This window comes from Rosa rugosa, chromosome 4 (assembly GCF_958449725.1).
Source record: "Rosa rugosa chromosome 4, drRosRugo1.1, whole genome shotgun sequence".
NCBI classification, from domain to species: domain Eukaryota; kingdom Viridiplantae; phylum Streptophyta; class Magnoliopsida; order Rosales; family Rosaceae; genus Rosa; species Rosa rugosa.
This window is the reverse complement of record NC_084823.1, coordinates 30,653,478-30,677,597: the sequence shown is the minus strand read 5'-3', so window position 1 is coordinate 30,677,597 and position 24,120 is coordinate 30,653,478. Positions and strand designations below refer to the sequence as shown.

General features: G+C 38.8%; 2 protein-coding genes across 2 annotated transcripts; one reads left to right on the top strand and one right to left on the bottom strand.

Annotated features, from left to right (window-relative positions):
• Positions 1-8,995: 8,995 nt before the first annotated feature.
• Positions 8,996-11,517, top strand: LOC133743325 (uncharacterized). Its single transcript, XM_062171207.1, has 9 exons — positions 8,996-9,179; positions 9,299-9,325; positions 9,424-9,503; positions 9,861-9,933; positions 10,020-10,077; positions 10,418-10,469; positions 10,611-10,635; positions 10,733-10,824; positions 11,132-11,517. The coding sequence occupies exons 1-9, from the start codon at positions 9,081-9,083 to the stop codon at positions 11,181-11,183; spliced, it is 558 nt and encodes a 185-aa protein (XP_062027191.1). The 5' UTR covers positions 8,996-9,080; the 3' UTR covers positions 11,184-11,517.
• A 179-nt stretch (positions 11,518-11,696) lies between these two features.
• On the bottom strand, positions 11,697-14,909 carry LOC133743323 (probable protein phosphatase 2C 27). Its single transcript, XM_062171206.1, has 4 exons — positions 14,216-14,909; positions 13,739-13,930; positions 12,959-13,164; positions 11,697-12,616 (listed from the first exon to the last, which is right to left on the bottom strand). The coding sequence occupies exons 1-4, from the start codon at positions 14,423-14,425 to the stop codon at positions 12,058-12,060; spliced, it is 1,167 nt and encodes a 388-aa protein (XP_062027190.1). The 5' UTR covers positions 14,426-14,909; the 3' UTR covers positions 11,697-12,057.
• Between the last annotated feature and the right edge of the window lie 9,211 nt (positions 14,910-24,120).

The window sequence follows — 24,120 nt, the reverse complement described above, 5'->3', positions numbered from 1 at the left end:
AGAGAAGGAAGGTGCATCACCCAATTCAGCCTCCCAAAAGGAGCAAGAAGGGAAATATCGAGCCTTGTACAATTTTGCTATTAGTGAGTCCGGATTGGTGATAAGTCTCCAACCCTGTTTAGCAAGCATAGCTAAATTATAAGCATAAATATTTTTGAAACCCATACCTCCCTCCTGTTTTGTGAGGCACATTCTTTCCCAGCTTCTCCAATGGATTTTCTTTTGATCATCAGTGTCACCCCAGAAGAAAGAAGCACAAAGTTTATGGATGTCATCACATAGACTCTTTGGAAGCAAGTAGCAGTTCATGGCATATAAAGGCATCGTCTGAGCAACAACTTTTATTAGGATTTCTTTCCCTGCACAACTCGGGATTTTAGCTTTCCAGCTGATCAGCTTCTTGGTTAACTTCTCTTTGATGTACTCAAAAATGGCCGTTTTTGATTTTCCAACTCTCAGAGGCAATCCAAGATACTTGTCATGCTCCTCTACTCTCTGTACAGCTAGAATAGAGGCCAATTGCATTTGTGTCTCCATATTGACATTGTTGCTAAAAACCACACTGCTTTTTTGAAAATTCACCTTCTGTCCAGAAGCTCTCTCATAAGTATCTAGAATAGTTCTATATCCATAGCATTCTGCTTCAGTAGCAGTTCCAAATAGAAAACTATCATCAGCAACAAACAAATGATGCAAAGTGGGGGCATTAGGGCACATGGTAAGTCCTTGGATCAGATTCCTTTGGACAACCAGTGTAATTAAGGCTGACAATCCCTCAACACACAAAATGAATAGATACGGAGACAGAGGGTCTCCTTGTCTGATTCCTCGTGTAGGGATGATATGCTCTGAAGGCTCTCCCTGGATCAAAATGAAATAGTTGACTGACGTAACACAATTCATAATCATTGCAACCCATGCAGAATGGAACCCCAGCTTCGTTAGCATAGACTGTAAAAATTTCCATTCAAGCCGATCATAAGCTTTACTTATATCAAGTTTGAGAGAGAAAAAACCTGTGTCTTGATGCCTAAGCTTGTGCATGAAGTGAGCTGCTTCAGTAGCTACTAGGGTATTATCAGAAATCAAACGGCCAGGCACATAAGCACTTTGTAACGGTGAAATAATGTCAGGGAGCAACTACTTTAATCTGTTTGCCACTACTTTGGAACAAATTCTACAAATAACATTGCACAGTGCTATAGGGCGAAAATGTACAGCTTTCTTTGGGTCTTTGACCTTGGGTATGAGGCAAAGGTGAGTAAAATTTGCCTTAGGCCAAAGAACTCCAGTTTCTAAGAAATCTCGTACAGCTAAGCATACATCCATACCCACAACATGCCAATATTTTTGAAAGAAAAAGGGTAACATACCATCCAGCCCCGGACTTTTGAAGGGGTACATTTGGAATAGGGCAGCCTTAATCTCCACATCAATATAAGGCCTCATAAGATCATCGTTCATGTCATATGTGACCTTCGTTGGTGTGGCTTCCAGAATCGTATTGAGGGCTGCAAGGTCACAGCCTTCAGTAGTAAATACTTGCTGAAAATATGTCATAAGCAAACAATGGATTTCTTGGGGTTCAGACTTCCATTCATTTTGCTCATCCACCAAACCTCGAATCAGATTCTGACTTCTTCTATTGCTAGCTCTTCGATGAAAAAAAGTCGAGTTTATGTCCCCATCTTTGAGCCAAATTGCACGAGACCTTTGTCGCCAATATTTCTCTTGTTGAGTGAGCAACTGACTATGCTTTACATGTAGCAATCTCTGTTCTTCATACTGCGTTGGAGTATAGGGCATTCGCATAATATCATTTAGTTTTTCTTGGACTACATGCAACTCAACTTTTTGTTTATCAAACTCCTTGTTGTGCCATTGAAGAAATTGCTACCCTGTTTTTTTTATTTTAAAACCCAACTGACGGAGAGCATTCCTAGTGGACGGTACTGCCCATTCTCGTTGTATAATGTTGCTGCAATCATTGTTTCCATGCCACATTTCTTCAAAGCGGAATGACTTTTTAACCTTTCGGTATTGGAGCCTCTCCTTGCTAACATCAATAAGAAGGGGACAATGGTCCGATTCAGAAGGGTTAAGTGTTAGAACCCTACTATATGGAAAGCTGCTTCGCCGTTGCACAGATTGAAACCCTCTGTCTAAGCATTCCTTCGTAAATTTGTTACTCCAAGTGAAGCGACTTCCAATGAACCCCATGTTCAAGAGGCCACAATCTGCCATAGTTCTTTGAAAGGTCGCCATAGGTGCCGCAGCCCTTCTTGGTCTGCCTGACTTGTCAGAGTTTGACATGATCTCATTGAAATCTCCTGCCATTAACCATGGGAGATCACATTGTTCAGCAGCCAAGGTACGAATAAGGGACCATGTTCTGTCCCTGCCACCCCTTACAACAACGCCATATATGCCTGTAAAGAGCCATTTTTCTGTATCATCCGGTTTTCCAATTACCACATCAATATGGTGTGCAGAGTGAGAGCGCAAGCTAGCATGAGTGTCGTCGTTCCAAAGGAGAGCTACACCCTGCGATTCTGTCTGTTGGGGAAAGCATATGTTGTCTTTGAATCCTAGACGCCTGGTTATGGAGTCAATTAGATTCTTCTGTGCTAGGGTTTCCGAGAGGAAAATGAGACTAGGTTTTCTAGCCTGTACCAGATCCACCAAAGCCCGCTGGGTTTCGAGGTTCACTATACCCCTACAATTCCAGACCAGGATACTCCCTTGCCTCATACCGGAGGCCGGAATTTAGAACAGCCGAAGCTTTTTGTGGCGCGTAGATAGCGGCGCTTAGGGTTTTGCAATTCTAACACCATTATTAAATGAATAAGGTTGAATTTTATTATTGTGACATCTCTACTACTATAAAATCAAGCCCTCTTTTGGTGTCAAAGGTTTCGCCAATTTCTTAAAGTCCCCGTATTACCCATGATATAGAGAACAGTTCAATTTAAGTGAAAAATATCAAGGAGTGGTAACAACGTAAAATACACAAAAAAGAATAAGAAAATATAATACGAAATCATGTGCTTGAAAAAAAAAATAAGAGAGAGAGAGAGAGAGAAAAGTGACCCGTGGTTAGCACGATCGGAGAGCACGCAATCTCCAGAGGAAAGAATAACCGTCATGGCGCATGATCGGAGACTGGAAACAATGTGGGAGATGATGGAGTAGATATGGCTTTATCACTATTCAACTGTTTCTCGATTTATAGTACATCTAAAAGGAAAAAACTCACACAGAAAGTGGAGCACAGCAGACTCAAACCCAGAGACAGGAAAAGATTCGTATCAAAATCGGTGATTGAATATTCACCTTTTTGAACAAATCTCCCACCACCAATAGTTCCAGGTACTTTTTCTGTTTCCTATGTTCTTTTTTGTTCAAGTAATTAATTGGTATGCATTTTGGGGGGAAGCGGGTGTTTCAATTTCATAGTTTGATCAATAGTTTGCGTTTGTTTGTTTGTGTCCTTTTTTTTTTTTTTTTTTGACAGGAGCATATTGGAGAACTAGAAAGAACAACTGCGATAAACATCTAAATATGCGTTGTTTTTGTTTTTATTGTTTAGTAAAGAATTAGAGTGATCAAAACAGAATAACTATTCATATATGTTGGCAATGATGGTGACACAGGAAGTAGTTATTGTTCTACAAGTTTATTTCCTCTTGAGCTTCTTGGTTTCACATGTGCCCTTGCTCACACACAATATCTCAATTCCTTTGTTTTTGACATACTTTAAGGTACGTTTAGCTTCTTCATACTACGACTATAATAAATACCTATTTTATGTGCTAATGCATGGTATGTTATTATTGTTAAGTTCTAATTTTCAGAAAGTGATGGTGATTAAAAGGTTGATGGTGATGGCTATTATTGATGGTGATTAAAAGGTTGAATTGCATATGCGTGTGAATAAATTTATAGGAGCACAACAATGCACGTAGCTTGGTAGTTTTTTCTCACCCCCAACTTTAATCATTCAAGATCAGTCCTATCTTTTTCTACATCATTGACTTCTTTTTTTTTTTTTTTTTGTGGCTAACCATTGATCTTTTTGTTGACATCTGCTATCCCATATATTTCCATACCGATTATGTTGTGTTCTTTCGTTTGTGAAATTTTCAGTAATTACAATTGGATTATAGTATAGTATAGATCAATTTCAGGTTGCTATTTTCTATTATTTTCCTCTACAATATGTTCTACACTTCTACGTGATATATATGATTTTTGATTATTTTCAATTCTTTGTAGAGTTCAATGCATCTTAGTTATATTTGGGAATACAAAAGCATGTGATATCATACTGAAATCTGTAGGTACTCTTTGAGATTGAAATTGAAACACTATAATATACTCATACTCATTATGGCCCTCAATATGAAAGATGTACAGAGAACTACATCTTAAGCAAAATTTCATAAACTAAAATAAAAAAGAATAAAAAATAAAACAATTAGCCAAAAGTAAGAAATTGCAGTTAATATGGTGAAAATGTATTCCTAAACAAAAGCCATTTATAGAACAGATGCTAAAAAATAAAGGAATTATCACTGCCTGCGCCTTACTTCGCAGGTGCAGTCTATGTGATATAAACTGTATATGGAAGTGAGGGCCTCTGAGAAAGATGAACTAATATTAGCAGACACCAATAAGAAATGACTGAAACAATTGTCAAAGATATCTATATCACGAAGACAAGCTTGCAGGTTCAATATTAAGATATAAGCAGAATTATTTTCCACTTGCTTCGAATCATGCTTTCATATATGACTATCATATATGTGTGGGTGGTTTTTATACTTCATGCTTTAGTTAAACTTAAGCGGGATATTGTCTAACATATAAATTGATTTTATATCATTCATCTTGAAATCTTGCTAATTATTATTATTTTTTTTTTTTTGCAGTGAGAAACAGGTTTATTCTGGTAAGCAGTGTTTGAAAAAAAACAGAAAAGAAGATAAGTGAAGGCGAAGGAGACTGTTGGAGTCTAGGCCCCGTTTGTTAGCCAGGAAATTAAACTTGGAATGTGAAATAGTTTCCTATTCCATTAAATTGTCGTGTTTTTTTTTTTTTTTTTTTTTTTTGATAGAATGAGGTCACGCTTTATTAAAATATAGAAAAAACTACATATTACAAAACTCAGCTGCCAAAGCCGTCAGAAGAAAGGAAGGAGCTGAAAAATAAAAAGTTTCTTCAGTAAAAGAACGAGAACATGCAGCCATGAGATGAGCTACTGTGTTTGCAGACCACCTTGTGTGAGAAACCTTCAAGTGAGAATGAGCATCCAGAATGGCACCAATATCATCATAAATACGCCCCAAGGTTGAGGTATTACGCCCATCCCTGGTAATCAAATGATTGTACACAATTTGAGAATCAGTTTCCAAGATAGCTGGAAGATAATCATGTTCAACCACAAATTGAGCAGCCAAACTACATGCCCTAGCCTCTGCGTGTTCTGGCGACAACAAACCAGGCAACGCCTTACCCCCTCCAGCAACCATAGTACCCTGAAAGTCTCTTATCACAAACCCACCACTACCTCTTCTTGAAGCATAAAATAAATGAGTCTGGAAATTAATTGTCATGTTTGGTTAAGTCATAAGTCTGGAAATTAAGGAAAGTAAAATAAATGAGTTGACCGGAGTTCAATTTCATAAAAGAGGCAGAATGGGTGTGGTATTTCAATTCCTTCACTCAATGGAATTGAAAATTTACTTGTTTAGCCCTTCATAAAATCTGGTCAATTAATAATTCTTATCTCCACTCATTCATTTTTAATCTTCCATATTTAATTTGATTGGGCATTATTGAAAAATCATTAACAAATCAATTCTCTCAAACCATTTTCTAATCTCAAGTCTTGAATCCTTCCAAATACTACAAATGAAAATGCTAAATCAATTCCATTCCATCCTTGAATGAAAAATTAGTACAATTCATTTTTCCACTGTAACATTCTGGTCAACCAAACGGGCCTTAGAGATAGAGTTTTGATGGGAATGGAATTCAGATTCCTATGCTCTTGGGAACATTAGTCCAATCATAGGAGAAGAAGAGCCCTATGATTACTCAGCCAACGCTTCAGGTATTTATGTAAGTAATTGTCCCCATTCGTTTTTGTTTATTGTCTGAAAATGAAATATGATTACTATATTAAGATTGCTCTATTAAGGCAAATGTACTATATTTGGACACTGTTATGTGAATGTGACACCAAGCAAATGAATCCAAAAGCACTATCTCTGCCTTTTACAATTATCTTTCTGTGTTTGCAAACTTAGATCGACACAAGTTTGAATCTTTACTGTTTCAATCTAAGATCTTACAATTTACTTCATCTAAAAAAAAAAATTTGAATCTCTACTGGTTCTTCTCATGGATAAAAAAGGAAAACTTAGTGATACTAATTTACTTGGATTAAAAGTAATGCATTAGGTACAGTGAAATATATGTCTCTGATAGTCAAAGCAGTAGCTAACCAGTTCCAATGATAAGTAGACTTAGATGTGTGATGTGTTTGAACCCATATTAACATTTTACTCCTTGTCAGGAGTGTCTCGGAGGAAACGGGCCAATATCAATGGCTCAAACTATGTATTATTTTTTTTGAAATGGGGTTTGGAAATATCAATGGCTCAAGCTATGTATTATTGACAAGTTTGAAATATATTATTTAGAGGCTAAATAAAGCCTACTTGGATATCAAACAATCTTGAGCAAATCTTGATATGATGATATCTATTGATTTACTAGTAATTATCAAATATTTTGATAATTAATGGTGATTTGCTTGATTACCAAGGTTGTGCAAAATGGGAAGATATTAAGAAGCAAGCTGCATATGTGGCTCATATTACGTGCGTCATGCAAGGAATCAAGGTTGCATTCATATATATGGCAATTAATGTATAATGAATGTGGAACAGTTTGAGAAGGATGCAATCATGCTTAATTACATTCAACAAGGGATATATATGAATATATACATGCAGTACGTGCATATCAGAGTTATCATCCAAAAGGTTATTAACCTTGCCTAGAAAATAGCTTAGTCAAGAGGCAAACAATTATTATCTATTGCCTACGATATGTTATCAAGATTAATAAGTGTTTTGATTGGATTCAAGGCCAATAACTGTGACCTAAAATATAGTATATTCTTTGAAGGTATTTCACTCCTATTAGGAAGGTGAATTTGCAGTAAGTAGCCTATACATATAAAGGCTAAGATGAAAACAAGTCTACACAATCTCTCAATCAACTAATCGCACAGATTATCAAGCCTCCTCAACAAAAGTTGAACCTAGAGATAGTCAAGGACCACCTTAACGCCGAGATAGTCGAAGACCGCTTCCACACAGAGAAACTAGGGTGACGCCTCAACAACCTTTGTACTTTCTCCTCATTCCCAGTGATTACTCTGCTTAGTCTACAAAACTAAGTATCGATACTGTGACGCAAGAGATCACACCAGAAGTCTTTATCCGTAAGGCATAGAGAAGAACTTTGTGACAAGATTGATGCTCTCCTCGTCCACAAGTTTGAAGAGAAGTCAGATCCGGGACAGCCAGCCCCAGACGATCGCACCCCATGGTACTAGCACGTCGCGCAATCACAAGCAAAAGAGACTGTTTTCTAGCCAAACTAGGTCATAGCCCCAGACGATCGCACCCCACAGTACCGGCCGTTAAAATTGTAAATATTTGTATATATCATTGCATAATTTTGTATAAAATTTTATGTTTTTTTACTAATGAATTGCTAAATACACATACACTGTAGTATAATACTAGCAAATCAGGGCGCGCGATGCTGCGGATTTTAATTTTTCCTGAATTTTAAACGTAATAGACAGTCCTCATATATATTTGAACAAATTCATAAATCATAACTATATGCATAGAATCAGATAGAGACCATTGAACATATGGTTACTGGAGTAACTATTATAGATCAACGGTTTCTCTTAACAAAAAAGAAAACGAAAAAACTACAGATCAAGCAAGAGTTTGTTAGCCATCTCAACTTCAACTTCAACAAATCCAGCATCACATTTCATAAATATCATAGGCCAAAATTAGGACACAACACAATTGAGGGCAGTGCTATATACAACCTATGTTTTAAACAATCATCTGTCATTCTAGCCAAGAGCCAAACATAGAGAACAACCCTTTTATAAAACTTAAAACTCATCACTTCTTCATTAGTTCCTTGGTCGGGCTGGTGGCAGAAAATTTTGTGGCTTAAACCACTTCAACCAAGGTAGCATGAAAATGGCCCTAGAGGGCTAGAGATGATATATGTTGGTTGTTGAATCTATAAAACTGAAAAAGCAGATTGAATATTATAATTAGCATAAATTCAAGGGCAAAATTCATATGTTGGTATCTTGTATTGCTAGTGTCGTGTCCTGATAAAGATCGATCAATGCCAATTGAAACTCTAAACCTTGGGTGGAAAACATGTTCTCTCGCCAGTGCCAGTAGTTCTGGCACCACAGTCAAAACAAACAATGGGAATCATACTTTAGGTTTGGGACGAGCTAATTGGGGCATTCAAATTGTGTAAACAACAAAGTGTTTTAGATCTCGGGTCGGCAAGAACTGGCCTAATATGCAAAACTCCTGCTTTTGTGTTATACATGTATTGAGTAAATCCCCAAAAAATAAAATAACAAAGGAGTCACGATACTATTCATTCAATAATAACCTTCTTCATTTTACTTTAGTATAGATATTAATTAATTTTCATTTGAAAGAGTTATGTATTGTGTAACACGGAAATTATATTGCACTCCCGAGAGAGGAAGGACAATGCGTTTATGCGAAATGAATTTTTAAAATTTTTTTTCTAAAAACAAAGACTTCTGAGTTTCGGGGCAACCCAGAAAATGGATATGGGCCGGGTGGTCAAGACGGACCCCGGATAGTAACTAAAATCTAACACCGCACGCTCTCAAAGTCATTGCGACTCAGAGAGAGAGAGAGAGAGAGAGAGAGAGAGAGAGATACATTGACGAATCCAAGTAGAAGAAGAAGAAGAAGAAGATGGAAGGGTCAATGCTCGCGACCGTGATTCTGATATTCACCATCTTCACCGTCGCTTCATCCATCGACGACAAATGCGCCGCCTGCAATGCCGTCGCGGTAAAAAAAAATCTCGCCTCTTTTCATTTCTTCTTCTTCTTCTTGAATTTGAAATTCCGGTGGATCTCGTGAATTGACAACTCCTCTTTGATTCCTTCCCTTCGTCAAATGATTTGCAGGAGGAGCTAGAGTGGGGACTTTCCAAAGTGAGAATTCAAGATTTTTCAATTCTAACTAGCTCAGCTTCCTGACATTGGAAATTAGTATGAGGATTTTGATTCGCAATGTATATTTGTTTTTGCAGGAAAAGCCCAGAAACCACTTGGATATGAGACACCGGTTGGACTCCCAAGGTCAACGGAGAGGAAAGGTAATCGACTACAGGTATTACCTGAATTGCCTCCTCCTCCTCTTCATTTTAGTTGGCAAGTTTAGCATCTATGTCATACTTTGATATCCTAATGTCCCACATTGTCAAAGAAAAGAAAGCTGCCCTAGAGTGGGAGGGTTACTATCGATTGTTTTCCAAGCATAATGGAAGAGTATGATCTGGATACTCATGTCGAAAAATTAAATATCCTAGGCTTGTAACTAGATGAATCGATGACTGTTTGTGTTCAGGATACAATTTTCTCGAGTAAATTTTTAGAGACAGTACTCTTTATGAAAATTGAGTTGTTTTAGTCTACTTTATTTTACAAGTGGCTGGTGACTGTTTTCTTTTGCTATTGTTTCCAATAGAGTCAGTGAGCTCAGAGTTGTTGAACTCCTCGATGGACTTTGTGATAAGATGCAGGATTACACTCTTCGCAAGGTAATGCACTTGGGATTTTAAAATTTGTTTCTTTTTATCACATATTGTTGTTTACTGGATTCACCAATTCTGGTTTTCATTCGCAGATAGATTCAAACAGACAAGAGTGGATCAAAGTGGATAATTGGGATAACCTCACAACAGGTACGTATTTCTACATGATAGATTCTACGGTTGATGTTGTTCTTTGAATTGAAATTGATATTTGCATTTTAATAGAAACATTTTTTTTTTTTATCTGTCTGTTTATAGTGATTAAGCAACAGACTGATGTGCTGTTTTATTTTCAGTCAAATAAATGCTGTTGGTCTGATAGTTTGTTTGGGAAGTTCCTAGAATAGGAGAACACTTGGATAAAAATGAAGTTCTTCTTGGCAGTTACTTATCTATCGCATAAAAGGATTTGATTCATATATCTGAGATGTTATGAAAGCTGTAAAATTTTGCAGATTGATATGCCTTATTTTTCTCTGTGTGTTTTCAGATAAACAAGAAGCTAGAGCATATTCAAAGGATATATCAACTTACTGTGGAAGGTGAGAACTTTCTTCTTCCTGACAAGAGTTTAGTTGCCAACTTTAAACAGATTGTCTTTGTCATTTGAAAAATGTGGCTTTTCTAAACCAGTTAAGCTTCATATGATTCATAAGGCTAACCTGTATATCTATTTGTGACAGGTTACTTGAGGAAACAGAAGATGAGGTGACTTAATATTCTTGATATCTATGAAATAAATAAATGGGTTGTTTGCATTGCACACTAATTATTTTATCGGCCGACTCTTCAATTACTCTTGCAGATTGCAGAATTGATAAAGAAAGGATCTCTTGGAGTAGGAGATGTAAGCAAGGTTCTATGTCAAGATTTGAGCAAACACTGCAGCAAAACAAGGTAGCTTACTAAGTTTTATTGCCATTCATCATACCTCAACAAATACAAAGAAAAATGAGTCCTTAGTTTCTACTTTCTACCGCTCCCCTCCTAGGGCACGAACCCTACATTGAAAAGACCAAGCATACACTTGATAATCAATAATCTTCTTTGACATTGGGTTGTGTAGATTAAAGTTTTTATTATAGCAACCTTACCTAGTTTTTAAACCCAGTTGTCTGTGGGTTAGAACTTCTTGGGTCTTGCTGTACATCCAAGGGTCTCCTTTGTATATTACCCTGAAATTATTTTTGGTCTGTCTGTGCAGTGCTTCACATGAGGAAAATGGTTCTAATGGTGGATCAGATGGAGAACTCTGAGTTGCCTAAATTCACTACTATTACACAAATTCGCACGAGGTTAACTTTATTGAAGTTTGGTCGGCTTAGTTGGCATTGCCTAAGAAGTGTAATGCTTGAGTGACGATTATTCTTATACCAGCAAATTTTGCTTCTATACTTCTGGAATTATGTACCAATATGTTAAACTAACACCAGTCGAAGACCCCCAATATGTTAAACTACATGAGTCTTTTTCAAAGAACTCAGGAGTGTTTCTATTTTTCTGTTCTTTAGTCAAGGGACTCGAGGCAAATGAGAACCAACATAAGATTGTAAGCAGCGTCCTTGCTTGTTACTTTCTTCAGTGATTTCACATTTGCATTGTCCAAAAATTGAATGTTTCCACTTCCAATCACTTAACTGTAGAATTCCTCCTTCAAACTCCCCTCCCCAATAGGAAGGGTAAAGCCCTCAAAGAACATTCATTTTGGATAAAATACTTGAAAGAACATTCATTCTGGATAAAATACTTCATGCTGGACAAGTGGAGAATGGATCGCAAAATTAAGTGGAAATCAAATAATGAATATGAATACTTCCAATGGTACACAACAGTCTACAGAGCTTGTTAGATGTACAGGATATACAACATTACAAATAACCCCCCTGCATAAATAATATTCCTTTGAATGAGGCTGATTGAGGCTGGACTCAAATAACTGCTACGCGAACAGCAACAGCAGCAACTTGGGATACAATGTTACCCCCTCACCAATTTAAAACCTTTGCAATTCTGTACACAAATCAGATGGTCCGTTCCTTTTATCTCATGAGTTGCGGTCCAGTACACCCTTCAACAAATTAAGCCCTTCTGCAGAAATGCTCCTCCGGACTCGGCTTTGAGGTATTTCTCTCATGAGTTGCAGTCCAGTACACCCTTCAACAAATTAAGCCCTTCTGCAGAAATGCTCCTCCGGACTCGGCTTTGAGGTATTTCTATCCGAGGGGGTGCATCTGGGGAAAAACAAACCACGATAACAGTTAGATTATCACATGTGTGCCGCTTGAGTGCCTCTCTGACCAGTTCTCTTGAGCATCTTTCAGGATCATTATGGATCATCAGTTCTTTCCTCGCCATCGTTACAGCACATTGGCTACTCATTACATCCCACAAACCATCACACCCCATTATTAAAAACTCATCTTCCTCAGTCAGGCATGTCTCCTTCAACTCAGGCTCTGCACTTAGAGGGCAGGCAGAGCCTTTCGGTCCCTTCATGTGCCAGTCTCCTAGAGCACGAGCCACAGATAATTGTCCATTGAGGTACCCGTCATATATCACACCACCAAGTTTCTCAATTCTTAGCCTTTCTGATGCACAATTTGGTTTGTGGTCGTTTGACATCTCTATTGCTCTACCCCGTTTCCCCATTACAGCTCGACAGTCTCCAGCATTAGCAATGATCAGGGTCCTGTAAAGAGGAAAAGAATATAACATCTGTAACAAATTTCTGACTCTCCTGAATCCTAGGTCTGAAAAAAAAAAAAAAAAAAAAAAAACAATACTAAGGAAACTTTATGCTCATCCTTATATTTCTTCCTTCTTTCATTGTTTCCCTAGAGCACCATCACAAGTTTAAAAGACTATCATGTTCTGATGCAGTATCCTAGAAAAATTAGTATTTTCAAGAGATATCCCGTAGCACGAGAAACAAACTTGTGCTAATATACCATCTATCAGAAGAACTTTAGCAAATAGTTCAAGTCACCAGTATCATATGATGCCAAAATCAGGGTAGTGAAGGAGTGATTACCTTCCCGAAACAAGGGCAGTCAGAGCAGTGGTGCCAGAGGAGATATCCAGAGAACTTGCATCTGCAAATGCATGATCAGCTTTCACGTAGGCACTCTTAATAGCCCTCTCCAAACAAGTTGGAAAATGAGAATCCTCAACTATGAATCTAAGAATGTTGCTTCTGATAAACGATGCTGCATCTGTGCCTCCATGGCCATCAAATACCTGTTCAAATGTATCTATATTAACAAATCTGGGTAAATTACAATGAGCCCCACTTCCTAAGATCACTGTAAAACTTTACAAGATTGAGTAGAGGGGTGATCAAATAAGTACGAAACAAATAATGAAACAGTTATTATCAGATAAAAGTTAATTGGTATTGTGGTTTAAATTTGAATACCTACATGCCTCTCCAACATGTCTCTCTTCTGCTAGTTAATTAAATTACGTGAACACATTTGAAAACATTCGTAGGAGGAAAATAAAAATCAATTCTGTCTTGGTGTAGGTCAGTGATATTACAGGAGCTCAAAGTAAAACTGGATCATACAAAATCGGGAAATCCTTCCAAATGATGTTGGATCTGATATTGTATGACCAAAACAGTTTCTGGAAAGAGTAATCAACTAACAAAGTAACAAGTAACCACCGTGCCACGTACAACTACAGGAGCCACAAAACAGACAAATTACTAATGCTTTATCATCCAATTAGTTCAGCTTTAAGAGCGCCATTTATTTCTCCTGATTAACAAACAGGTAATAGAAGGTAAAAGGTATGAAGGTGACCTACTCACCCCATAGAAAGCACCAGGTGAAGGGAAGGCAGAAGTTCCACCCAGATGTTCAACAAGATTATCTACGCAAACGTGTTCATCCTCCATGTACTGTTTAGGTCCTCTTTCAGCACAGCTTCCTGATCGGAACACTGGGAGAAAGTTTGAACTCTCATTCGAAGGTGACTTACTGGCTACAACCCCAACTTCCAACTGGAAAAAAAGTCAAACAAAGGAGTAAGTACGATGCAAGGTGTACATTTGCAGTTTTAGCTGCCCAGAAAACCGGACAAGCAAAAAAAAAATCGAATTCAATTTCGCCTTCCTAGTTAAAAGCAGAGAACAAACCAATACAATATAAGAACCACATATGCATTCTCCAACATTCTAATCTACTGAATCGATTTTCATTGAAAAATTAAGTTTGAGATCAAGATGTAAAACATACAGCATGCTAATTACAATGCATCTCATCATACATATAAGCAATGAATTTACCAAATCCTCAGGGGCGAGCATCCTCATGGAGCTCAAACTGTGCCGCATTACCGAGAGATGCCGGGGAGGTTTCCCATTCGCAATATGCTTCAAACCGTTGATATTCTCATCATCATCTTCCAAGGCTGACATGTTGTCATTGTAGCAAACACCTTCAAATATGGTCGTCGGAGGCGAAAAATCCATACCAGCAGCCATGTTCAGTCGCATATCATCGATCAATTACTCCAACTCAAACCCCCCAAAACGACCTCGTTTCCAGAATTCGTAAAATCAAAGCTTCAGATCTAGAGCAACAATAATTCACCAAATGGCTTCAGGACATGCCCAATCTACCGTATCTTATCTTCTCAGAATCCGGTTCCTTTTTAGGAATCTCAAATAGGGGGTAGGACACAGTACAAATCAACCGCCTTGAATCGAATCGAATCGAATCGAAACAGAGATAATCAGGAAATCGATGCGAAACAAAAATGTCTAATACCAAAGAAGAAGAAGAAGAAGAAGAAGAAGAAGAATATTGGAGAATTTTCACAGCACAATGTTTTTGTATCCTTTTTTTTTTCTTGTGAAAATAATGGTGATCACTGAAAACCCTAGAAAGGTGAAATTCTCAGAGAGAAAGAAAGGAAGAGAATCATTAGCTTTTTTAGAATTGAGAGAAAGCAAGAGAGTTGGTTACTGGGTATATGGTTGGCCACCGGCGATTCCAGGTAATCCGGTGGATCGCGTTACCTGGAAGTAAGAGTGCGGGGGAGGAGGATACCGACACGTGGTGATTTGTGAGTGGGTGATCTTGTTGGTGACGTGGATGGCGTTGTGTTCTGAGAGGCGGGGGTTCGATGCCGGCCGTTAAAGACAGGATGAGCGCGCGCCTTGGATTCTTGAAGTACACGTGGCGGGTTGCGATTGGAGGGAAGTGGGTGCATTTATGAGCCGTGATTGGGGAAGTATTGAGAGTACCAGATGAAATGATTGGAGAGTGGCAGGAGTGATCTAATTTCTTTCTTCCTATTGGTTCCCTGATCTTGACTTGCTCGGTTGCACCCACCCACAAATCCTCTCTCTTCACTCGCCATTTCTTCTCTGTTTTTTTTTTTTCCCTCTATTTTTTTTTGTCCTTCTGCTTCTAGACTATTATTTCCATTAAGTTTTAACTGTTTTATCTTACAAAGTGTGTTAGAAACAACCTAATATTGCTCAACATATACATAACATTAGCTAAAACATATATACATGACATTAGCTAAGGAAGAAAAATATTTCAGGTACAATTATTTCGCAAATGTGCTCTTTACACAATATTTGGAGTAGGAAGATTATCATAAATGGTCACTGAACTTTGACATGTTCGACACTTTGGCCACTGGCTTTTCAAATATATCACGTTAGTCACTCATCTTTTACATCGTCTTACACATTAATCACTACCGTTAAATATTATGTTACAATCTTGTAAATAATGCATATTGTGAGAATATTTTCGTTGAAGTTGAGATTTTTCCTATAAATTCATATTAAATTATTAAATAGACGAGGATAATCTCAGTTCCATCTGTAATACCCCGGAAAATCCAAATTAAATTCCGTGGATTTTTAGAAATGATTTCACGATAGTAGGAGCGAGTACGAAGCTTGGAAAAGTTGTGGAATTAGTTCGAACGATTTTATTTTCGAAATCGAACGTTATTTAGGGGCTCGTGGAAATTGACTTTTTATACATACGGAATTTGGGAACACTTCCTTCATGAAAGTTGTAGAGCTCGTCGATACGATCTCGTGCATATGTGGAACACAATATTCGGAGTTCGTATGAATAAGTTATGAATATTTGAAATTTGGGAATTTTCTATAAATAGGAAAAATTTCTGATTTTTTCATTAAGGACGAAAAAATCTAATTTTTGCTAAACAGTCCCCGAAACCCTCCGTTCTCTCTCCTCTCCCACGCGGCCGAACCGCTCGACCCGACCCGGCCGAACGGCCCTCCTCCGGCGTCCTCCAGCCCCGGACCCGGACACCACCGTGATCGCCGCTCCACGCCCAGACGCCCTCCGGTGTCGTATTGGCCCGCCGCTGCCCCGAAAGCTGGATCGAAGACACCCAGACGAGACGAATCGACCCGGTCGGAAAACCACTTTTCCGGCGATTCATGGGACGATCCTTCCCATTTTCGTGATCTCCTCCTCATGCTGATCATCCCCATGTAAGCCTTTCATCACGATTTTGTGTATAGAACGCTAGATCATGGTTTGACTTTTCCAACGTCCCAGATTCAATCTGATCAAATCCGACGCACCAGATTAATCCAAACTTCCAAGCTTGATCTAGGACGATCTAGGCCAAACCAGACTTAGCTCCAGGTATGGAAGTCGATCACCCTTTCATTTTGAACAAGTTTGTAGTTGGTCGCTTTGCCATCGGAGGTGGTTGACCCGGAGTTGACCGCCGCGTTGACCGCCCACTGACCACCGCTTGTGGCGGCGCGTCAGACCATATTTTGAGTTTTCATTATCTAGGCGATGATCTATGCATCCATACGAGCGTTTTGATATATAACATGGTCATGTTAGAAAAAGTTGATAAATAGTGGATTTACGTTTTTACGTTACTATTTACGGTTTTTACGTTTTATCTTCGGTTTACGATCTGCGAAGATCAGACCATCGGTTTTGCTTCAAATTTTAATATGTTGATCGTATGACTGTCCCGATGACTTTGTGAGGTCACGGGCGAAGATCCGACCGTTGGATCTTCGTATAATTGTAAAACAGTAATTCGGAAGGCGATTCGTGAGAATCTGACCGTCGGATTTTCATATAAATTTATGGAGATATTAGTAAGGGCAATTCAAGAAGATCAGACCGTTGGATCTTGGTGATAATTTAGGAGGATGATCCTAAAGGCGATCTGTGAGGATCCGACCGTTGGATCATCGTTTAAATTCGATTTGACCGTTGGATCATAGTTTACGTACGTTTATGAGTTGTTGGCTAAGTTAAGATCATTATTGGATCAGGTGATCGATAGATTGATTTGGTGGACGATTCGGATTGATATATTTGGCTTTTTAGAAGACGCAGCTGGATTAGAGGTGAGTAAACCTCACGTGGTTCATATTACGAACCGGATAAATTTAATTACTTTATTTTTGTCGCAATTGTGTGAAAATATTTGTGGAATAAATATTGTTTTAAATTATATGGACTTGATCAACTACGGTCCATAGGTAAGTAAAATGATTTTATTATACAAATGAATTTCACGGTTTTTATGCTTGAACTATAGTTGGTATTAGTGGTCATCCCTGAGCAGATGATTACGTATATATATATTTACGTGGAATATATATATTGGTTGACGTGTAATTGGTGTGATGAAATGATTGAGAATGAATTGGATATTATTCAAGCTATTAATCTCGCATTTAATTGTTGAATAATGAAATGTTGATCATGTGGTGTGAAAGCTATTTTATATGCCCAATTGTGAATATGTGGAAATTATTTAAAGAAATAAAGATTTGTCTTGAAATAATATGTCTCTTTATGTGGGTGTACATATACTTATATACGATCTATAAATCATAAAGATTGTATTTTGTGATTTTGATTATGTCTGAGAAGTACAATTGTGAAGCCGGGTGTTATCTACTACCCCGTGCTTAAGTGAATTACTGGTAAATGTGTTTTGGTGTTATGTGGAAGTTAGCCTTGGGCCCTAGTCCCTACAGATAGTGCACTATTATACTCTTAGGAACCTTGCTTTGTGCATACAGGTTGCTTTGTGTATTCCTTGAGTATACATACTTTGGATTTGTCCTCCGTATGCTGCGGCTTACCCGTGCTTTGGTATTATGGACCCTAGCACGTGGATTTATGATTTGTTACCAGTCAACCTGGCTTTCCCGTGTTTTGGTATTATGGACTCTAACACGTGGATTTATGATTTGTTACCAGTTAATCCGAAAATTCACTAAGATGAAAAGTGTACTTATATTATTTTGATCAAATATCTATCTGTGATATATTGTTAATATGTGAAGATGTTAGTGAAAAGAGAATCAAGCATGCTTTGCTTTAATGTTATTTCACATATTAATGTTGCAATAGTTGTTGGTTGTGATCAGTCAAATGTTGAGTTTTAAAAGAGAGTATCGAGAATATACTTGCTTTTATGTTTATGTGATTTTTGGAGTTACCGTGTGACTGTGTTGATTGTTTACTTGAGTTATAATAAATATAATTGAATAAATCAACAGTTCTTTCTTGTTTACTCATACGGGCTGTCAAAAGCTTACCGGGTTTTGTGTTGTTGCAATTCCCGGTACACTATTCAAATTGTGTAGCGGGTAATCTCACAGGTCAGGAGAATCAGAGCAGTGATCGTGCGGTTTAGAGTATTAGTATTAGATTTATAGCATTTGTTTTGTGAGGAGAATTATACTCATTTGAGTTTTACTATTTGATTTGGTGAGAGTGTGCTGTAATAAGTAGCTTGAGGATTTGGTTTATGTAATATCAAGAGGTGTAACTAGTGGTTGTTTCTGAGAGAAAAATTCAGAACGTTATTTGTATTGTTATTAGTCATGTTCCGGATTTGAATCCTTATTTCAAAAATTCGGGGTGTGACACCATCTCCATTCATCACAAAATTCACAAATATCTATGGACGAGGAGAAGAACATGATTTTTATGTTTATTAAGACTGGGTTGTGCTTGTATTATTCACTTCTTTGATTGGTAGTGATTTGAAGGGATGTGCATGTTCAATTGAATTCATGATTGAGTGGTTATTGATGAAACCAATAAATGTGAAGCATTGAATAAGATCCGACAATCCGAACAAAATATTTGATGGCCTCTAAAAAAAGACCCCCCCCCTCTCCCTCTCCCCTTTGTGTAAAGTTTCGTTCTTTTTTGGTTGGAGGTTAATTATAGAGGATCAGAAGAGGACGTCCGCAAAGATGCAAAAGTGCGGACGTCCATCCTCAGGCCTCGATCAGGCGCAGACAGTGGCGCTGCTCTTGCCAGATGGAGACCAGGCCTCGATCTTGAGCTTTTTCTTGCCCGTGGACTCGTTAGCTACAAGTTCGCAGTCGACCTTAATGGTGTTTGAAGTTTCGGGTGAGCTCGCCACCCATACCTTCGACCTCGATTACCTTGGCCTTCATCTTGATGGCGCCGCCGTTCGGGATGCCCATAATTTTTGTCCGGCATGAGCAGCGCCGCCGTCAGAGCATGATTAAGGCCTAAGGATGGACGTCCACACTTTTGCATCTTTGCGGATGTCCTCTTCTAATCCGGCCTGTGTGTGTATAGTCTTTCTATGCTAAAAACCTCCTTAAATTTTAAAATCTAAGGATTTCCTTGAATAGATTCACTTTTCGATCGCATATCCACATCTTAACCGTTCAGTTTTTAGGTATATATAAGTAGATCATCTCTGCAAATTTTCAGCCAAATTGATGATCATTAAGGCATTCAAAACTGCGATTTATAATTATGAACACGAACGGTTCAAGTTGGACAGATTCGGTTCGTTCATTGATTTAATCTAGTTCGATACCTTAACAATCATCAATTTGGCTGAAAATTTGCATAAATTTATACATTAGGACCTAAAAACTGAAAGGTCGAGATGTGGATATGCGATCGAAAAGTGAGTCTATTCAAGGAAATCCTTAGATTTTAATATCTAAGGAGGTCCTTAGCACAGAAATACACACACACCCACACCCACACCAACACACACACCAGGGCCCTTCTAGTGAGGGATCCCTTCTTTTGGCCATTTTAAGGGATAATTTATTAGACTAATTTTTCAATCACATATGCACCTCTCCACCGTTCAATGTTTAGGTCTATATGAGTAGATCACTACTGCAAATTTTCAGCAAGATTGATGATCATTAAGGCATTCAAAACTTTGATTTACAATTATAAACATGAACGGTTCAGGTTTGACAGATTCGGTTCGTCCATTGATTTAAACTAGTTCGATACCTTAACGATAATCAATTTGGTTGAAAATTTGCAGATTTGATCTATACATTAGGAGCAAAAAAATTGAACAGCTAAGATGCCGAAATGAGATCAAGAAGTGGGTCCCACAAGGAATCTCTTAAAATGGCCAAAAAAAGGGATCCCTTAGAGAGAGAGAGAGAGAGAGAGAGAGAGAGAGAGCATGGACTTCCGCACTTTTGCTGCACTGCGGACGTCCTCTTTTGATCAGGCCTGTATAAAAGATAGAGAACCTATCACTTTTGTTTTATTTTCCGAAGAAAGTAAATAAATAGGAAGAATCTCTTTTATTTACACATCTCTATTTATTACATACACACACCACTTTTTTGTAAAATTTTAAAATTCTATTTTACGCCTTCTTCTTTCCTTTAAGAAAAAAGAAGAACAAAAAACCTTCATCTCTGTCGAAAATGGTGACCGAAGGTGGGTTGTTGTAGGATGGCATCCAGTGAGTAACCTTTCTCACTGGATCTGACAAAACCAAATAAACAAAAAGAGAAGGGCTCCCAACCTCCTTCATTGTTGCAGATCTTCAATTTTCATGTTTATATATTGTTGGAGAAATTTTTAAAATATAATTATTTATTTAAGAAATGAAAAGGTGTCATTTAATTATGTTTGCACCTTTTGGATTTGTCTGAGTGAAATAATATGACCAAAAATCAAATGGTACAATTGAAAAGGTACCTTACCATTTGAAAGGGTACATGTACTTCTATATAAAGGATTCATTCTATACATAATGAGATAATCTAAGACAATCCCAACAGATTCTAAGAAGATCTAAATCTCTGATATTCACAATTTTCTTGTTTTCTCACATATAAAACTCCTAGAAACTAATAGTGCACAATTAGTTTCTAGTAACCTTGAGCCATCTTATAAACCTTCTTTTGAGTGTTTAGGTTGATCTTTGTAAGTGCAAGACGCCGATCAACAACAACATTGTGTTGGGCTTCATTGTATCCTAGAGGCATATTTGATTATCCCCTTTGCACACTTGATAGTGGGGCAAATAATGTCTTAAGGAAAGCGTTGTTACAACGTACCTTAGAAGCATAAACTCTCTCATGCACATCCACAAATTAGTTCTAACATACATCACATTAAGGATTGCGATTACTGGAAAATAAACAAATTGAATAATTGGAGCTTTGTATTCAAATGACTATGATTAAATTTCTATATAATTATGCATTTGGTTCGATTCTAGAATTGCCCTCTTGGTTTTGACAATCGTTTGGTGAGAGAGTATAGTTAGTAGACACACTATAGTTATTCAATTCCATTAAATATGCTTCAAAATCTATAATTCTATATTCCATTGAATTGATGTACTACATAGGAATCATATAAACATAATAAGCAACGACAGAGAGATAAAGGAGAGAAGGGCTACAATGGATACTGGGAGAGTGATGAAGAAAGGAAAAGGGGTAATATTGAACTAATGAGGAAAAAAAATGGCAGTGATTTTTTTTAGGGTCCTTGACCCAAAGCATCAAAATAAGTAAAAATTATCTCACTTACCCCAGCAACAGATTTTTGTTCCCATATACACAATTTAACATCAAATTACCATTTTGCCCTCAATCCAATTAAATAATTACAACCACTGCCACTCAACATCAAAATCTCTCTCTCTCTCTCTCTCTCTCTCTCTCTCTCTCACCGGAGCCACAACTCTCACCGGATCCTTCCTTGGCTGATCCAACAAGCCCAGCCTCGATTGCGAACCTGATTCCGATTGCGGCCCGCTCCACATCCGAGGCTCCCAGACGGATTCCAATGAATCGGAGTCCAACGCCTCCGATTCCGACCTGCAGACGGATGCCGAGATTGGGTCGGAGCTACCTCGCTGTAGGCGAACTCGAACCTTGATGAAGACGGCAAAGAAGCTTCGGTCGGAGCTACCTCGCTGGAGGCCAACTCGGACCTTGATGCAAACCCTCGCCTGAAAACGACGAAGAAGTTAAGGTTTCGGTCCCGGGTCTGCAACCTTGGAAGAAAGGAGAAGAACAAGACTGGGTGCCCATATCATTTTTTTTTTTGTAAATTGTGGGCAGAAATCAAAGAAGGAAAGAAAAAAAAGGTTGTATCGGGGGGCAATAAAGGGATATTCGAGGGCAATAGAGGTATGTTAAAGGTTTATTGGGGGGCAATAGACGTCTATTGAGGGTAATAAATATTTTTAATTGATGTAATCTCCTCGTTTTTTTCCTTAATCAAAGTTTTATTAGTCTAATTTTAGAGAGATTAGTTCCCAACTGGCAACCGAAAGGTCTATTGGGGGGCAATGGACAATACAGATTTATTGTTTGGGGGGGGGGGGAGGGGGGGCAATAAACCTCTTCGGCCCTATATGAGATATTCGACAACCTTTTTGGGGACTTTTGGCGAGATTTCACAAACCTCTATTGCCCCCTAATAAAGGTCTATTGGGGGACAATAGAGGTTCATTGGGGGGCAATAAACTTTTTCGACGACCTATGAGATCTCCGATGACCTCTTTAGGGACCTCCGGAAAGATTTTCAGAGAAGTCCGGTGGGCGGCGGTCGATGACCAAAGTCCGGCGTCCGATAACCAGAATCCGGCGATCGTTGGCCGGAATCCGGCGGTTGGTGACGGGACTCCGGCCAAGTCTCCTTTGGCTTCTCTCTCTTCCATTCTCTCTCTTTCTCTCTATGTAACAAAGGGGTGATGGTAAAATAATCTCAAAAAAAAAAAAAGGGTCCTTGACCAAAAGCACCAAAATGAACAAAAATTATCCCACTTACCCCAGCAACAGATTTTTAATCCCACTTACCCAATTTAAAATGAAAAGACAAAATTGCCCTCAGCCTAATTAATAAATTACTGACATGCCACACTGTCTCTCAAGCACGATATTCTCTCTCTCTCTCTCTCTCGGCTTTCTCTCTCTCCCCCGGTCGCCCTTCATCGACGACGTTGTCACCGGCGGTCTCTGCAGGCACGATATTCTCTCTCTCTCTCTCTCTCTCTCTCTCTCTCTCTCTCTCTCTCTCTCTCTCTCTCTCTCTCTCTCTCTCTCTCTCTCTCTCTCTCTCTCTCTCTCCCCCCGTCGCCCTTCATCGAAGACGTTGTCACCGGCACGGCTTCCCGGAGATCTGGCATGGAGGCACCAAAACCAAACTGTGGCCTCGCTCGGCTACGGACTGTCGCACCGGATCTTCAAGGCTTCGGCGACATCGACCTGTCCAGATGCACTTGCCTTCATGTGGTGGGAGATCTCATCGCCGGCGACCAGGAGAAGGTGTTCGTGGCCAGCTTCCACCTCCGCCGGACTATCTGCCGGACTCGGACCAGACTCGAGTGATTTGGTCCAGCTGCTGCGTGGGTGCCGAAATCAACTTCTTCTTTTTTTTTTTTTTTTTTTTTTTTTCTTTTTGTAAACTTTGGGCATAAATCCGAGAAGGAAATAGAGAGAGACATCTATTGGGGGCAGAATTCTGGCGATCGAAAGTTATATTGGGGGGCAATAGACGTCTATTGGGGAGCAATACATGGCTGATAGAGGTCTATTGGGGGGCAATAGACGTCTATTGGGGGGCAATACATGGCTGATAGTCATCTATTGGGGGGCAATACATGGCTGATAGTCATCTATTGGGGGGCAATACATGGCTGAATAGTCACCTATTAGGGGCAATAGACGTCTATTAGGGGGCAATAGATGTCTATTGGGTGCAAAAAAACTTTCCGGTGAGATTTTCAGCAAATTCCGGTGGGCGGTAGCCGGTGACCGGAATCCGGCGACCGTTGACCGGAATCCGGTGAAAGTTGACTGGAATCCGGCGACCGGAATCCGGCGAAAGTTGGCCGGAATCCGGCGGCCGGTAACGGGCTCCGGCGAAGTCT